This window comes from Charadrius vociferus, unplaced genomic scaffold, assembly GCF_000708025.1.
Source record: "Charadrius vociferus isolate BGI_N301 unplaced genomic scaffold, ASM70802v2 scaffold103, whole genome shotgun sequence".
Taxonomy (NCBI): Eukaryota; Metazoa; Chordata; class Aves; order Charadriiformes; family Charadriidae; genus Charadrius; species Charadrius vociferus.
In genome coordinates, this window is record NW_009648061.1 from 1,673,154 (window position 1) to 1,690,377 (window position 17,224).

General features: G+C 37.4%; 1 protein-coding gene across 1 annotated transcript in view; it reads right to left on the minus strand.

Moving 5' to 3' along the window:
• The window catches only part of TRIO (trio Rho guanine nucleotide exchange factor), a 182,907-nt gene that overhangs the window by 77,737 nt on the left and 87,946 nt on the right, over positions 1 to 17,224 (minus strand). The window contains exons 21-31 of the mRNA XM_009883743.1: positions 15,573 to 15,767; positions 15,350 to 15,465; positions 14,733 to 14,799; positions 13,849 to 13,958; positions 12,768 to 12,837; positions 12,218 to 12,307; positions 10,199 to 10,291; positions 7,896 to 8,007; positions 5,621 to 5,811; positions 2,177 to 2,278; positions 16 to 158 (exon numbers count right to left, since the gene is read on the minus strand). Of these exons, the coding sequence (XP_009882045.1) occupies positions 16 to 158; positions 2,177 to 2,278; positions 5,621 to 5,811; positions 7,896 to 8,007; positions 10,199 to 10,291; positions 12,218 to 12,307; positions 12,768 to 12,837; positions 13,849 to 13,958; positions 14,733 to 14,799; positions 15,350 to 15,465; positions 15,573 to 15,767 (1,289 nt within the window). The remainder of the gene's footprint in view (positions 1 to 15; positions 159 to 2,176; positions 2,279 to 5,620; positions 5,812 to 7,895; positions 8,008 to 10,198; positions 10,292 to 12,217; positions 12,308 to 12,767; positions 12,838 to 13,848; positions 13,959 to 14,732; positions 14,800 to 15,349; positions 15,466 to 15,572; positions 15,768 to 17,224) is intronic.

Below are 17,224 nucleotides of genomic sequence, written 5' to 3' on the forward strand. Positions count from 1 at the left end.
TTAAATACTACTTACCTTCTTCCTTTCTGTTTTGTTGTTGGTGCGGTTTTGGGGATGTGGATTGGTTCTTTCAATGCTCCTTTCAGATGAATAGTCCTTTCTTGTATCACTTCCCGGATGTGTTTGATCCAGTCCTGTTTATTCTCTATACTCGATGCCTTTGATATGCAAAAGAAACAAACCCCCCACAATGGACTATTATAGCTGAGAAGATCCACACATACAGTCAGCTAATAAACACAAAGAGGAAGGCATAAAGAATGACTTTGTGAATAGTTTTTGAAAACTTCAACAGAGAAAAGGAAATTCAAGCTAGCTGTCTTCATTTTTACTTGCCAACACTACTTTTACTTCTCAACGTTATTAATATTGTTCATTTAAAAACCATTTTGGTTTAGATTCAGATTCCTCTTCCGTAACTTGAAAGCTAAAGCCCTGCATGCATCTCATGCAAGACAGGGTAGATTGACTGACTTAAAGAATTGCAGTAATAATACCTTGAACATTGGTACTTTAAACTCATGCTATGTTTTAGGTCATTTCTAACTTTATATAATAATCTACTAACACTGAAAGAAAAATTAACTTATACTGCAACACATATACTTCCACAACACATTTCATGTATTACTCTTCCCACTCTTGAAACACACCTGGAAACAGAAAGCTAATTTAGAGATTGTATTTTAATAACTGCCTGCAACATATCATCTATATTTTTGAGATACTCTGGAAAAGACTTGATATTACAGGTTGGGCAGATGAATCTGATTGTTTAATCCAATTCAACCCTGCACCTGAAATGCTATTGAATATAAACATTATTGCTGATCTAAAAAAATTATATATAAACTTCCTACCTCTCTTAATTGCTGTCTCCTGAAATAATTTGCTTCTCATATATTATAAATATTTAATAGACTATGAATATTTAATAACCAGGGATTCTAAAGGAATGGAGAAAGTTGCAGGAACAGATGAACAGTTAGGAAAAAGATCATTGTTTTCTTTTACAAACAAAAACATTTACAAAAAGAAATCAAATGCAAAATTTTGTTAAATCTTTTATTTAGGTTTTCATGGACTTTACTTATCATACAAATGAGCTAAGGAAGTGCTAGTTTCCAACCTTCAAAAACAAACAAATAAAAAAAAAAAATCAACAAAATTGTTGAAAAGCTTTGTATACCATACAAGTTATTAACTATCCTATGCTCTAAGTAAATAAAAGAACAGGAACATCTTAAAGTGATCTTATGTAGAGAGGCCTTAAAGAAAACCCCTTATACTGCTCTACCCTGGGAGGATCGTTTCAGGAAGCAAAGCATTGTCTGTGAAATTATGGGAGTATCAAGACCTAACAAATCGTATTATTCAGTGATGTTACATTTAATTTTGTTGCACTCATTGACTTCCATCAGAAAACTAATGTAAGCTCTTCTTAGCCTGTAATTCACTAGGAAAACATATAAATTTGAGTGGCAACATGTAAATTTGGGTGACCATTTTTAAGTGGTGTTATTGAGTAACCACAAAAAAAAACATGTGAAAACATAAACAAGTTTAATAGTAGGTGCATTAACCTTTAAATGGAAAGATGAACTCTTTTTTCAGCTCAACACAGCTAAGAGATACAAAAGAAAAGTTTCAAAGCTGACACACTTCTCAAAATATGTCAAATTGACCATTTGCTGCTTGTGGTACTACAAAAAAGTTCTCCAGCTGAAACAGTAGGTCCCAGGTTACAGACCAGAGTCACAGGAGAAATGGATAAAATCTTTTGATAAAGTGGTCCACGAAAAACAGCATCAACAAGCAGCAATGGCTTGAGTGTGAAATCTAACACTGATGCCATGATTTGTCTGTGGCATATCAGTTGCTCTGTCAGATACTAGCAGAAGTCTTGAAGCTATAGAAGTCCATGGGATCAAACCTCTTCCTACTCTTGATTTGTGAAAGCAAGTTTGTTTAATCCTTCAGTAGCCCACACAGATTCCCCTCTGCTGTCAAGCCATGTGAATTAGATACATACCACATCCTTTACACACAGAGGAAAATCATCTGTCAGCAGCTGTCCCTTTCAAAGCAGGAAAAGTCATCACTTGTTGCCTTCCCAACAAGTATGAACAACTGCAACACTTAGTATAAACTTTACAAGCAAATCTGCTAAAATTACCTTGAGAACAATTTTGTTGTCTGAAGTTGGTGTCCTTCCAACCCATAGAGCAAACTTGCAAGGATCTCCTTCTACATGTTCTGTGACACCCAGTTCAGAAGTCTAGAATTAAGAAAAATTTGTTAAGACAACACAGCATTTTTGTCTCAGAAGCCACAAAGAGATGCTAATATTCTAAATAATTACGCTCTGCTATTTAAGGAGATTTTTAGAAGCTTAAGGCTAAACTCATATGCTAGAGACAATCCTTTATTCTGGTGGCAGTGGTGGGGCTTCTTCAAAAAAGGAAAAAGCGCAAGCTAAACAGTTTTTCCTGTAAAGTAATAATAAACAACAGCATTTATAATCTGAATACCAAATTGCTTATTTTACATTTTTGACTTGACAATAAAAGCCTTATAGCTCTAAAATAAGGTGCTTGGTAAAAAATAAGTGTTGGCTTCTCTCCTTGTTAATTTCCATCAGGGAACACTCACTGCTTATTGATTTTTATGTTTTCTCTCAGATAAGATACGCTTCTCTAGATATCTTGTAAAACTCTGATGTCTTTTCTGCCAAAGGAGACTTTCCTAGTGTGTTTCTTTCCCTCTGCAACAGATGAAATAATTCAGAAATGCAGTTTCCCTGGAGAATTTTGTGGGACAAATACATTAACAATCAGTCTCTGGGAATGTTCTAATGTCAGACCTTAATAGCTAATTATCATCCAAAATGTTTTCACTTTCCAACTGGAACAACATCTCAATCATGTGAATTGGTTTCCAGTTAAACAATTCATATAGGCTGTACTCCAAGAAAAATTACTCACTAAGAAATACAGCTCAAACTACAAGAACCCTCACTCCAGAAGATAGCTGCTAAGCGTTCTTACATTATTGGAAGCTGTATTCTTCCCCTCATACGCATCATCACTAGCACATACACAATTCATTACAAGAGATGTTGGATACACAGCACCTGCTTAAAGGTAATTTTTTTCTTGTCTCACTTGCACGCCAACTTGTTTTATTGTTTCACGTTGTGTTTTTGGTTTTGTTTTTCCCTAAAAAAAACTCCAGTCCAACATGCTCACCCTTTCAGCTTTGTCGTCTTTTGGTAAAACGGACCCTTTACTGAAATACTTAAAAGCCTGTGATGCATTTTAAACTCGACTCACCAACAACTCCTATGTGTGTTAAAAAGCTTGTGAAATACCTAATCCAGCATAACATTCTGTAATTCAATATTTAATTCTGTATCATTCTGTAATGTAAAAATATACCCCTCCAGCACTACCCAATGTAAAGTCTGAATGGGCAAGATAGTACAATTTTAAACGTTGTTCATTTTTTAAAGCCCAGTAAATTTAGAAGCCTTGGTACACTTGTGAATATTACTAATTTTATAAGGGACAACTGAGGGGCAACGCAGTAGAGGTGTGTACAGTAAGGAGCTGCAAAGTAGACATACGTTGTTCACTGTGCCTTTCAATACTGGTGGGCATCAAGTGAAACTAGTGGGAGGGAGTCAGGTTCAAAACCCAACACAGGCAGGTTGGCCCGGGCCCAATACGCAGTCGAGCAATAAAACCCTTTGCCAAAGGACACTGCAAATACTAAAAGTCTGCATGAGGTCCAAGGACAAGCTCATGGAAGAGAAATCCATTGCAGGTTACTGAATGCATAGCCATCACATTCGGGTGAGGACACCCCTGAACTACCAGTTACTGGTGACTGGGAGAGTATTCTGGCAAAGTAACACCTGCTTGCCTTGATCCCGTAGCCCTCCTTAAGCATTTGCTTTTGAACATTTTACCTCTTGCCAGAGGAGTTTATTAACACATTTTTCCACAACTACAAGTCATGCAGTTGAGTATCCTGTGCTGGGGAAACCATGATGGTCATCATGCCCAAAGTAAAGAGAAGGACCTCACTTTTGTAAAACCTCCTTCCAGAGGCAGGAGACAGGATAGTGTGCAAAAAAATCTTCAGCTCAAATCAACACGCATGCTTTCAACATCAACCTGTATGAACGCCTTTTCTTAAGATCAGACTGTAAGAACTGCTATAATAGTACGCTGCATTACGAGATATTTTGCCAAATAGAATATGAAGGCAAAAAGAATGCTTGTATTTTAAAAATGAGGCACAATGACAGTCTTCAAGATTTCCAGCAGCTTCTCTAGGACCCAAGGCTATTACTAAATTCCTACCAGAGGAACTGACATGACAAGCTCATGAGACTGATTTTTTGGTTCTGTCTCCCCTCCCACCTTGGCAGCTGAGGTTACCCTCCAGGACACCAGAAATGTTTTGTATTTCAAGTTCTTGAGAGCACCAAAGAAAGGTGTGATCAACAAAACAGCTGCAGCTGTGTTACCTGCTAGTTACCTTATATCAGGAAGGCAGGCAAGTGTTGGAAATGAAGTGACAGAATATGCAAAGTAAGATACAGAGAAAAGAGGGGTTTTTGAACCAACCTGCTTTACCAGTTTGGACACAGAGGTGGGAAGGGGAAAAGAACGAAGGAAAAGGAGCTGAAGCAGGGAGAAAAGGCTCAGTATTTATACCATTTAGACTAAAGTCATATATCCTAATATGATCAATAGAAGAATAATGTCTTTTAGAGCATGAATCTGAGAAGTAAAGTAATTTCAAGTACTTGTTCTAAACTGACTGGTAGAAAAGCTACTCTTGCCTCCGACAGATGCAGAGCAAGCAGTGGGAGACTGTCTTCTCACTAGGCTACCTAAATTTACGGAGTGTGAATACTGCTCTCACCCAAGTCATCGAATGAGACAGAAAGGTAAAGATATGAATTCCAGGGTCACATTTTGTAAAGCATACATGCTACAGATGTGGAAAGCAAGAGCGGAGTTTTTAAATTTTTTTTTTTTTTTAATGGGAAGAAAAACATTCCCATCTTTACATCCTTTGAGTAGACCGTAAGAGCTATCATTTTATTCACAAAACATTATTGTAAGACTACTAGTCTCAGTAGACATTCTGGAATGAACTTTTACATAACAAGGAGTTCTTGCCTGTCCAGATCAGTATCTGTAGAATATCCTCCAAAATGAATCCTTAACATGAATATTACTACAACAGCAATAGTAAACAAGTAAGATAAAGGCAGCTTGTCAACTCCTTCCATCCTTCTGCTTTATACAAACAAGCCTTTAAGTATCAGCAATCACGCACACAATTAAGACACAATCAGGCCAGCCACTCTTGATTTTCCTTTGTCCTGACACACCAAGATTGACATGTAGCCTTCAGAAGTTGCTTTCAGCCTACTCTACAAAGCAGCAGACTTATAAGATTCAGTCTACACATTCCAAGGCTGTTCTTCCAGTGCTCTATAATAGTTGTTCAAGTTCTTCAGGCACATTCAAATCATCTGAGCTTAGTCACAGTCTAATCTAGACAGTGTTCTAAATATGATCACTTGTTCTCCCATACTTACAAACAGTTTACTCTTGTAAATGTACTTGCTCCTTCCACTGGAGTCCTTTACTTCTTTACTGAAAACCAAGGACATCTCAAAAAGGAAAAGGTGCCTTTCTCTTCCCTTTCGAATTAGCGTTTTTGGATCCCACACTTGGAAGGATTCTTGAAGGATGAGCTCTCCCTGAGATTCTATATTTTCATCAAAGCCTAAAAACCCAGGGAGAGGAAAGGTTCACCATGAAAAGTTGAAAATGTGAGGAAATTAAAAAGCACAGCTTCTGTTTATTAAGCAATCTGATTTCCTCCCCCCCAAATACAGCTTGCAAAAGATGGGATACCAAGGAAGCAATACAAAAAACAAGACTTGATTTAAACATTGCAATACACTAAATGTAACTGTAGCTCAAGTGTATGTCTAAATTTAGAGATCCAACTGTTAAGAAGTTGGTCAACTCTTCTGGCAGTATTTCACCAACAAGGGACAGATCTGTCTATGTCAGCTTCTGGTAACCTCTTCCTTGATGGAAATAATTTCTTCTATAAGCTTTTTGCCACTGTAGAAAGGCCACAACTTGCAAGGACACAGCATATAAGGTTGTTCTGACATCGACAAGCTCCCAAAATACCACCTTTTCTGGTAGTACACCTTCCCCACCATGTATGCAATGAGCATGTAAACACGTTCCAAAGGGGAAGAGAAAAGATGGCAGCTTGGAGCTATTGCAATATGATCAGCCACCCACTGAATCACTCCAGCATTGATCCACAATAAAGAACTAGCAGCTGAACTACTTATCTTGAGACATAATGTATAGATGAAGATTGGGAATATCAAGAATTTTACTTCCATTGTAGTGGTACAGTGGAATAGACAGTTTAATAGACAGCTTTAGAGCTGCAGTATAAAAGAAATTAGTCTACCATACTCTTCTGAGTGGCATTAAACTGCATTTTACATAGATATTGCTTGCCAATATTCTTTGAACAGAAGAGCAACGTCCTTCTCGAGAAAACAACAGTTCTCACTGTTCTAAACAAGGCAACAGTATGAAGAGCATCAGAGGTAAGTTGCATCAGGTTGTTCAATCAAAATCCTCCAGAGACATAAAGAGGAAATGTGCTCACTCACTATATTGGTCTAAAATGGGATGACTCAACAATATATGAATAGTTTGTTATAAAACCAACTTATGTAAAAGATTAGGATATCCTCCAGAGTCGCATTCCCAGTGTTAAAAGATTATTACCAAAGCTGCTCAGCATTTATACTAACACCACCTCCTGAACAAAGCATTTGGAACCGATCCTGCAAACTGACCAACACTGTTATTGTTTAAAATCAGGGAAGAGAGGTGATTTTGAGCATTCAAAGAGGTGCACCTCTAAGTCTTTATTCAGCAACTGTATGATCAAGGATGACATGTCAAACCAAGATGAGTTTTATAGTAACTTGCACGATACTGGAAATTCCATAACAAGCTCCGTTTTACTACTAGAAGGCAGAGAGGACAAAAGGGAATATTGACTAAAAGCACCTCTAAGTCTTTATTCAGCAACTGCAAGGTAAGGTGGCTCAAAAAATTTAAATGCCACAGAAAAAGACTTTTATTACCAAATCTATGGTGGCACCCTCATACATGATAATGTGCCAATTATAAAATAGATTTTGGCAGAAAATTGTTCTAAGCACATAGAAACAATTACATCCAATCTCCACTCTCTGCCATAAACATGATTATGCTGTTTTGGCTAAGGTTCAGGCTAAATTGGCTTACGCTGACATTTTACTGCCAGAAGATACATTTCATTTCAACCAGAAGTCTGTTATGGAACAGGCAGCATACAGATGTGAAAACGACAAACTTCTTGGAGACAATTATTTGATACATAAATCAGTAAAATCACCTCTAATACACTTATGTGCCTCATATAAAGAAGCCAAGGATAGCCGAAGCTATCCTATCTGACCATTCACCTATTAGAATTTAGGTGAGTAGTGGAAAGCTTTGTTAGCCTATGTATTTTTCAAATCTGCAGTGGCAGAGCTATAGATCAGAACAGAAGAACATTAAAAAAATTAATAAAACTGTACCAGTTGTCTGTCACGGTTAATTTTCCTAAATAAGTTTGCGTTTTATATACCTCCAAATAAGAGGTATATAAAATACAAACCCAGAGATAAGAAAATTTCCCATTCTTCCGATCTTCTCAACATACAGTCCTATAGAAAGTTATTAGAGAAAGTTAATCTACAGCATACGACTGAATTGGAAAGCCAGTTTGAATCCTACCTTCCAGCATGCTGAGGTGCATGGCATCATTGGCTCGCTTTGGCACACTAAGCATCACCTCCAGGCCATCCTTAATCTCACCTTTGCCTTCTTCACAGCACGTGAGCAGCTCCTGCAACAGGCAAGCAGACATCAGTACTCTCTATTATGTATTCCTACACTAATATGATAGACAACGAAATAGTACTTCTAACAAGCAAAGAATCATATTTGGCATGTAAAAGCTTTTTGAACTTCTTACTCTGCCAATGCCATGATGGTATACTTTGTGTTTATCATGATCTGTTCATCAAGGAGCAGCCCAAGCTTTCAGTTAACCCCCTCTAATTTAAACAAGATCATCTGCTTAATAAGAAGTCTTTAAAAGTTAAATTAAGGACAATGTTTTTTCTGATAAGCACAGACACAGCTATCAGATGCAGTGCTACATCAAGACCTGAAACAACACAGCTGCCAAGTCATGAAGGTGGTGGAAAGCAAGACAGCACAAAAGGACTGCCGCCCCAGGTCAGTCTTTGCTGTACTGCACCAAAGAGCTGCTCTGTACTACTGCTGATAAGAGGATTTACATTTTTTCATTTTAAGTATTCCATGAATTACACTATTCTGTGTTCACACAGTCAAAAGCATCCTACAGACAAAACTTTTGAATACAAACAAGCATTAACTAATGGACAGAAGTTAGAGAATGGAATATGCTGAAGTGCTGTAGTGAAATTTAGGGCAATGCAGTTCCCTGCCCATTCAACATCCCACAGATATTAACATAACAGCGGCTAAGCTGATGTTCAAATTTCCTCACATCCTTTGAGCATTTGAACAGTATCAAGATAAAATGTAGCTTACGTAACCAAAAGGGCATATCATGTTCTTTTATTATTCAAAAGGCCCACTTAATTCATTCCCTCAGGTTAAATCCAATTTTCCTTTTTAAAGAGAAAGCCAGGTGATTCCTACTACTATCAACATTACACTATTTTTAGTTAACTGCCAATACTACCATCACAGCAAAACACTACATCATCACACTTAAATTTCACATGACAACTGCACAGAAAAGTGAGTGCAACTAAATATCCTCCAGGAGGCACAGAACATGAGCAGCTTCAACACCATTTGGAAAAATAAGCAGAACTTCTAGAACTGTAAAATGTTTCAGCTATCACTGGAGTTTCGGGCTCTCCATCCTTACATGGTTTATGTCTCTCTTTTTTTTCCCCCCTTATAAGAAAAGAAAAAGAAAACCCAGCAACCACCAAATAAATCCATTTTACTAGGCAACAAAGCCATCTGGCTCTGCAAACGCTAGTGAAACTGATCTATCCCATCACTTCAATAATGTAGGAGCTAAGGCATATTTAGATTCAAAAAAATATATATTGTTGGGATCAATACCCCAAACTTTCTGAAACAGCACAGCCTAGAGTATTTCTGTAAGTTACAACTTAATTAAGTTGCACCTTTTTCCAAGGGCAGAACAGACAATGTGTTTCAGTTAAAAATGTCAGACTTGTTTCCATCCAACTTGATCTGAAATAGCCTACAAAGTTTTTCAGAAATTTTAAAAACAATCATCCATGGCAGCTCTTAAGTAGAAAGGGGAGACACGGATCAATTACAGTGCTTTAGTAGGCAGCTATTACAAAACAAGCAATACCACCTAACAGAGACCCAGCACAGTTCAAGAACACTGCTGCTCAGTCAACAAGACATCTGTCCACTGAGTGAAAGCTCTGACTACAGGTTTCCAAAAGTTTTGTTTATTTTAACAGCTACTGTTTACTTGACATTTCCAGACATCACAAGTAACAACTGTTTTTGCAACTGCTCTACAGTTACCCAGTGTGTGTATATATAAACATATATATTGATATATTTAATAGATATTTTATATTATAAATTTTACATATAAAAGTAAAATAAGATTTACATATTGTACAGTACTTAATACCAAAAACATAGCTAATGGCTTGCCAAAATTTATTGCAGAAGCCATTACAAAAATGTGTTTGTCTATATGGCCAGGAATTACTTTTTTTACTCTGGAAATGCAAATTATATTTTCTAAGTAAACATCGGTAGAGAGGTATGCTTTTTGATTTACAGGAATCTGGACAGAAAGTTGCTTATTTATGCCATCTTTCATTTTCAGTGGCGTCCTAAAAAATACTGCAGTCATATTTGAGGCTGCCCAGGATGCTGTAGTTTCACAGTGCAGAGTAATAAACTCTCCTGACTTCAGCGAGAGCTTTGTTTTCTTAAGAACAGGATAATCAGATGAAGAACTTTGAATTAATACTGACCTTTAAAAGAAGCTGATATTTTGTTATCCTTTGGACAGGTTTGATAAGGTAAGAGGAGATGGAGTTGGCCAGTCCATGTCGTTGTTGTATCTCCTACATGAAAAAAGCAAACATTTGAGGACTGTGAGCACCAACTCTCAGATACAGACTGCTTTGAGGGCTATGCAATAATATACATTAACTACAAATTCTATTTTAGCAAGGACAAATAAAAAAAAAAAAAAGACAGGATGACAAGATATTCCAGCCACAGAAAATAGTTGTGCATCTGCCTGCTTACTTTGTACAAAAAAAAGATTATTACCTCCAAGGGTACCTGTGAAGCGTTTCAACAAACCTAACTTCAAATAGCAACAATTAGGGATCTTGAACATGTGGCAATGATGTTGGTTTCTTAAAAAATTATAATCTCTATTTCCTTTGTTACCCGTAAGAGAGAAAAGAAAACAAATTTCATTTTTCAAAAGAAAACAATTTTTAGGGAACAGCCAGGACTATCACAGGAAGGCTGAGGTGGAGGTTTCTCAGCATCACCTGCTAGTTTTAACTGTTAATAGTCAAAGAGAGCATTTCCCCCACAAGGGGGAGCACGAAGTAACATTTTCTAACTAAAGAGAAGAGGTGACCAAACGCTTAAAAAACACCAGCCACTTACAAAAAAAAATTACCTCCACAAAGATGAAGGAGGAAAATAGAATTAGATGATAATTACAGATTTCAAGTACTGATCATGGTTGAACTTCACGGCCCGTGTTTGCCATTTATCACAGTATCAGAAATATTTTAACCGTGCAATTTCAAACAGCAAGTTATGCCCTGCAGCTATGTGCTTTCTAAGCATGATTACAGTATCAGAAATTCCCAAGATGGGATACATGTGACGTTTTGACATGGTCCAGTGGTGGCATCAATGGAAGCTCTTGAAGTTACCTGTACACAGAATTAGGTCTGCACGCTTCTAATCCACTTTAAATGGATAAGGGGATGGAGAGCTCTGGATCCACTGGTAAAACAAAGGGATCAAAGGGTGCTCCTTTCCAGGTGGTGGCAAGAACTTGCTTCTTATACAGTTTTATCAGAGCCCTTTGTTATTTTTAAAAATAGTGTTTACTAAATTTTTCCTTGATTTTTTTTTGTCGTAGCTTCCTGATTTCCTGTAACTTACCTGCTCTTCTTCAAACACCAAAAACTTAACAGTCTTCACAGAAAGGCTTTACCTTACAGTGTTTAGAATCCCCATCTCCTCAGTGACAGACTTTTGAAATTAACCCCAAGAACTTAATGGAGTTTGTTTGTTTTTTATGATGTCCTTCCCTCGACTTCTACAAACAATTCTAAAAAAATTTGTGGCATTACGACTCAGCTAGCAGCTCAGCACAGTGGCGAAGTAAACAAAAAAGGGGTAGAGAGCACTCTAAATGAATCACCTGTAAACACATGTTCAACCAAAACCCATTCAGTGTGGCCAAAATTCCTCCCGAAAACCTCTAACACCTGCTACATTTTGGTCCTTTCTTAAGAGGAATACTGCACATAGACCAAGTAACCTTGGGACTGAATAAGCAAGGTGGTTGGTTTAGCAGCTCTGAACAATGGCAGTCAACTGAATTACCACCATGTACAATTGCAATTTAAAGGTGCTCCAAAAATTTCAAAGATTTCTATCTTTGTTACATACAATGCAAACCAAGCACATCAAAATGCTAAGATTTGCAGAATGTGCTTGGAAAAGCTGAAGTTTATGTGTCAGTTGTTGCTGCCAGAAACTGCTTCCGGTTCTGAACTGCTCCAATACGCGACAGTGACTTTTGATATGTGATTTGACAGCTTTAGGAGACCAACCAAGCAATATAAGTTAGCCATGTAAAATATAGGATTGATTTTCTTAAGCTGACACTTAATTGCAGTATTAGTACCAGGAAACTTGCATTTTCTTAAGAAATTAGGCACTCAGCATAACTGCAAGTACATGATTCAAACTGCCAAGACGTTCTTTTAAGATGGACACAAAGTACTTACATCAAAGTATGCTCCTGCGTGTTCTAATATCAGCTGGGTAGAATCTGGTTTATTTTTACAGTAAGTAACATACATTTGGAATTTGTCTGCCTGCAGAACAAAATGCAAATTTACACGGGTTATCAGAGAAACATCTCTTTTGTCTCAAAGGTTTTACATAGTTACCAGAGAGCATATTTTCTCTCTCAAGAAATTGAACTACACAGAATTATTTTCCCATTCAAACTGGCATAAGAAAATACATCAGCCAAGTAAGACTGAAAACAATACTGATGTATGCAAAAGTAGATTATTCATAGCCAAGACAAAGATACCAAACCAAACCTGAACGCAGGTTTAGGCAACTTGCATGAACTTCAAGAGAAGCTAAGCATTGGCATCTGACAGCATTGCCTTAATTTTCTTTCCCAGTTAAAGATACACATATTTTTACTCAAATTTGAAGGAAGGGGTACTTTTACAAATTAAAAAAGGATCTGAGAGCAAGAATCTATCCCTTCATGCTTCCCATCTCCCTTGTTACTTCTAAACGTAAGGCTGACGTCATTACCCAAGTAACGAAGCAGTGTCCAACATCTTCTGGCAACTGTTCATATTTTTCCAGCTCCTTGAGGAATATACTGAAGGTAGAAAAGAAACAAATCGTACAAGGCACATGAAACATTTTCATTAGAGCAGCTGATATTGATCTATTGTCTGTGAATAAAGGCAGTTAGAAAACTTGCTGTAATTCATACCAACATCATTAGTTAAAGAAATAAAGATAACAGGAATTGATAAGAGTGTCGTAACAAAAGTAATATAAAATGTAATTCAATACATATTCTGATGTGAAGATGAGAAATTGATCCAGCAGACATGCAGTTAACACATAAGAGTACACAAAAATTTAATAACTGCTGTTGTTCTCCATCCAGAGGGTTTCCTGCTGTTTCAGTTTCAAGAAAAGTTTAGCCTTAATCTCAGGAGAAAAAGGTGACTTGCTTTTTGGATGCTCAAGTTAACACAAAGCATACAAAAGATTGTAAAATCAAGTTCTGGAACACGCTAGCTATATTTTATTACTTAAAAGAATACAAACACGAATGAATTAACAAAGAGGGAACATTCGGAGCAAGACTTCTGTACACAGATCTGGCTAGGAGCCATTCCACTCAGAAGAAACCTAGTGTACAAATCTCTTTCATGCTCCGTACTCATATAAATGTAACAATGGTGGGGCATCTCCACAGAAGCTTCTAAGAGCCAAGAAAAAGCAGGAAGCCTTATCAGGAACAAGTGTTCTGAAGGAATGACAAAGTCTTAAATTGATGTTTGTGCTGTATTCTATTGAGTTCAGTGGTTTCCATCTCTTTAGAACAACTGGAAAACCTACAGCAAAATTGTAATGTACCCAATTAATTTCTTAAAAGCTGAAAGATGTCCAAGATTGAAAAAGACAGTTTCTATTGGTGTACCTACATGGCTGCACAAAGCAACAACTGAAACCATTTAGCAATGCGAGAAGAAATCCTTTAGATTTTATATGGAAAAGCATCCATTATTCGTATGCACAATATTTTCATCAGGAAATCCCTCAGGTCATCATTCGGATTTAGCAATAATATGGAAATGGAAGATAAGTCACTCACTTATTGTGGAACTCATAGATTTCCTGCATGTTTCCAAAGATAATGTGTTCTTTGTTTACAATACCAGGTGGGATCTCCTCAACTCCGCTTGTCATTTCCCATAGATATGTCTGCTCAGAACAAAAAAGATGCATGAAAAGTCATGATAAACCCTGAACACTCAGGTATTTATAAGCATGCATTCCTGGAGAGAAATCGGGGAAAGATCACACAGCATCATCAACTCCAATTGTGACAGTACCTGTTGTGTCAAATATACCTTGTGATTTTGACAGTAAAATCCAAGTTCTAAAACTGACAGTTTGACACAGTCCCTGAGACTTCATCATTTAAAATGCCTAGTGTTCTTGACAACCTCTAATGCTTCAGGATATTCCTTATCAAGGTCATGTCTGCAGTCTAGAAGTTCATGCTTTGTGCAACAGCTAACACTGAACATTACTTGCTTCAGCATAACAATTACTGGGCACTTTTCCATGGAATCTCTCTGAATTTCTATTCAAAACGTCAGCTAGCAGCAGAACATGTGATACAGATAATAAGAGAATTAACACAAGCTCTTCTCTATTGCTAGCAAAGCAAATAAAGTAAACCCCTCCTTTTTCCCTGCCCTCTCTAAAACAAAACCCCCCCCGCGTTTATGAATTGGGAATGGAGCAAATGATAAAACTCAGTACTGACAAAAACAGGACATATAGGATGAATTGCGAAGTGGTTGTTATCAGATCTAATTCCAAGTTTCTTCTTAATAGCAGAAAAGATACTTAATTTGGTCCTACGACTGCAAACCAATCATGCTTGGCTGTTAAAACCAAAAAAGAAACAGAAAGCAACAGATTGAATCCTGTCTTCAAAGATTAGTGAAAAAAAAAAAGAAAACTTACATCCATGCATTCCCGGAGGTCTCTTACGTAAGCCTTTTCTGTCTGAATTAGCTCTGCCATAATGAACCTTAGGTGATAACAGAAAGAATAATCAAATCTCAGTCTGTTAGAGCATTATGAATGCATAATAACCAGAATATATCTTTCTCATCAGCAGCTTTTGCTTTTTCCACTGCTGCAAGAAAAATCTGAGAACTGAAATGCGACGAGAGGCAACAGATGAAGGAAACATAAGAGGTAACATCCCTCCATTACTAACCAGCACAAAAAGAAACGGGGAAGGAGATGGAATTTTTTCTCAAATGCTTTTCACTTGCTACAATCATTTAACTATTGTGCTCCCTCCTCCCCTTACATGTTTATTTCGCATTCTTTCTAAAAATAAAAAAGCACGTTAAAAGAAGTCTAACATAGTTTTGAAACTCTAAGATTCTGATATGCTAGAATTATCTGTGAGAACAAGCATGTGAATAAAAGGTAATAGGAGCTATTAAGTAATATCACTCTCTTTTCACAATTTATCCAATTTCTAAGCTGCTAGACAAGCCATGACAGTTGTTTCATTATCAGGATTGATTTATGCATTGTCATTCATTAAAACTAAATAAACTTATTACTCTTTCCTCCGGGCAGACTTTCGTTTTTCTTCGTTAAGCTCATGAGCAGCATCGCGCAGTTTCACCTCTGACCCAGGGACACTGGCCGGGATTATATCCAGCTGCAAGCTTTTGCTCTTTATTAAAGAAAGGAAGAATTGATTAAGGAAGGAGACAGGAGAAAACGATAGCTAAATCAAATGCAAGCAAAGCTTGTTTGTCATCACGCTCAAATTTCTCTTACCGATTTATTGGAATCGGAGGAAATACCCAGAGCTTTCTCTAAAGAGGTCCTGTATTTCTCCATGCGCAGGGAAAAGTCTCTGTACCTCTTGTCCACTGCTGTGACACATTTTTTAATCTCTGTTGCATGAGCATGCCCTTTTTCACAAAAGCCATCAGCCAGCTGTATCAACAACTTCACTCTCTCTTTGGTTTGCTATGAAAACAGGAAAATATCAAACAGTTACTAGCTTTACCTGTCATGAAGGGGGTCATTTTACTTAACCTGCAACTAAATGCAGTTGGAGAAGCCATCAGAGTTAGCTTCCTCCTCTCTCTTCCCAGAAGTCCTTTAAACAGATACCTTTTTCTTAATAAAAATAGCAGAAGATGAATATAGGTTTCCTTGGGTTTTACTATTACATGCCTAGAAGCAGGTGGTTTATTTTTCTTTCTATAATGTGCTCCATAACCAACCCAGAGATTAAATTCTGCAAGGCAAGCTTTTCAGAGCATGGGTATTCCAGCATCAATACAAAGGGGTTTTGATGCCAAAGAGAATATTTTGTTCATTATCACTGAAGCACTGGTATTGGGCTTGGCCCACTGTCCTAAGAATCTCCCTCCTTTAGACATCGCTGAAATGCTGAGGTGGAGATAAATCTTGTTATACGCTTTAGACTTATACAAATTAAGACTATATTCTTTAAATCTTTTTTATATTCTGTTTTGTTGTCACACAGTTGTTTGAGAGAAACTAAGAGAACAAGTAGCCATCACCAAATCTGTAACTAAGTACTTTTCCTAATTAACAAGCTGCCTAAGACTACGCACTTTCATGTAAATCACAAATCATCCACAATGGATAAGTTTATACCTCCACATCTCTCTCTGATGCCATGTCAGACTAAACTGTAACAGGGAGTTAAGCAACCAAGTAACTTGGTAACAGGGAGTTAAGCAAAACAGTCAATTAGAACTGGGCGCTTATGTCAGTTGAAAAATAGACAGTTTGTCTTTTTTTTTTTTTAATTCTTTTTCTTTCCTAATGGTGCCTCATCCCAGCATTTCTTTTCATTATGGAATTAGTGAGGGCTCATGCATCCTCCCAACAGGTAGCAAAATGCCAAGGGAGTGGCACTAACAACATCCTTTCAAAAGGGGCACCCGCGTCATCTGCTGACTGACAGAGGAAACGAGGTGGGCAGTGGTGCTCTGCATTCTGGAAGGGATCCAGCAGAACAAAGGCTGGAGCAGAAATCAGAAGGAAGAAAATCCAGGTTTGAAAAGCAAAAGTGATCACTGTTTTTTCTAGATTCTCTTTTCTCCCTTGCCACATGTCCCATGAACAACTCCATCTCCAAGTCTCTTCTCTTCTGAGGTGGTCCTTCAGACAAACGAACACTTACCTACTTCTTTGGGGTTTTTTATTGCTCTATGAAGACTGGAGAGCCAAGAGGTGGAAACAGGTGACAGTTTGAACAGGTGACAAAATGAAACACAGGGACAGAGGAGGCTATGTAAGCTCAGGTACTTCAGTCACACACCGGTTGCCTTTCACATGTGAAAACTTTTAAGCCTCACAAGTGACATCTACAGCTCTGTATAGGTCTCCAGTGATGTAGAATAACATAATGCTGCCATGGCTCAAAAAGTTACAGCAGAACCACAGAA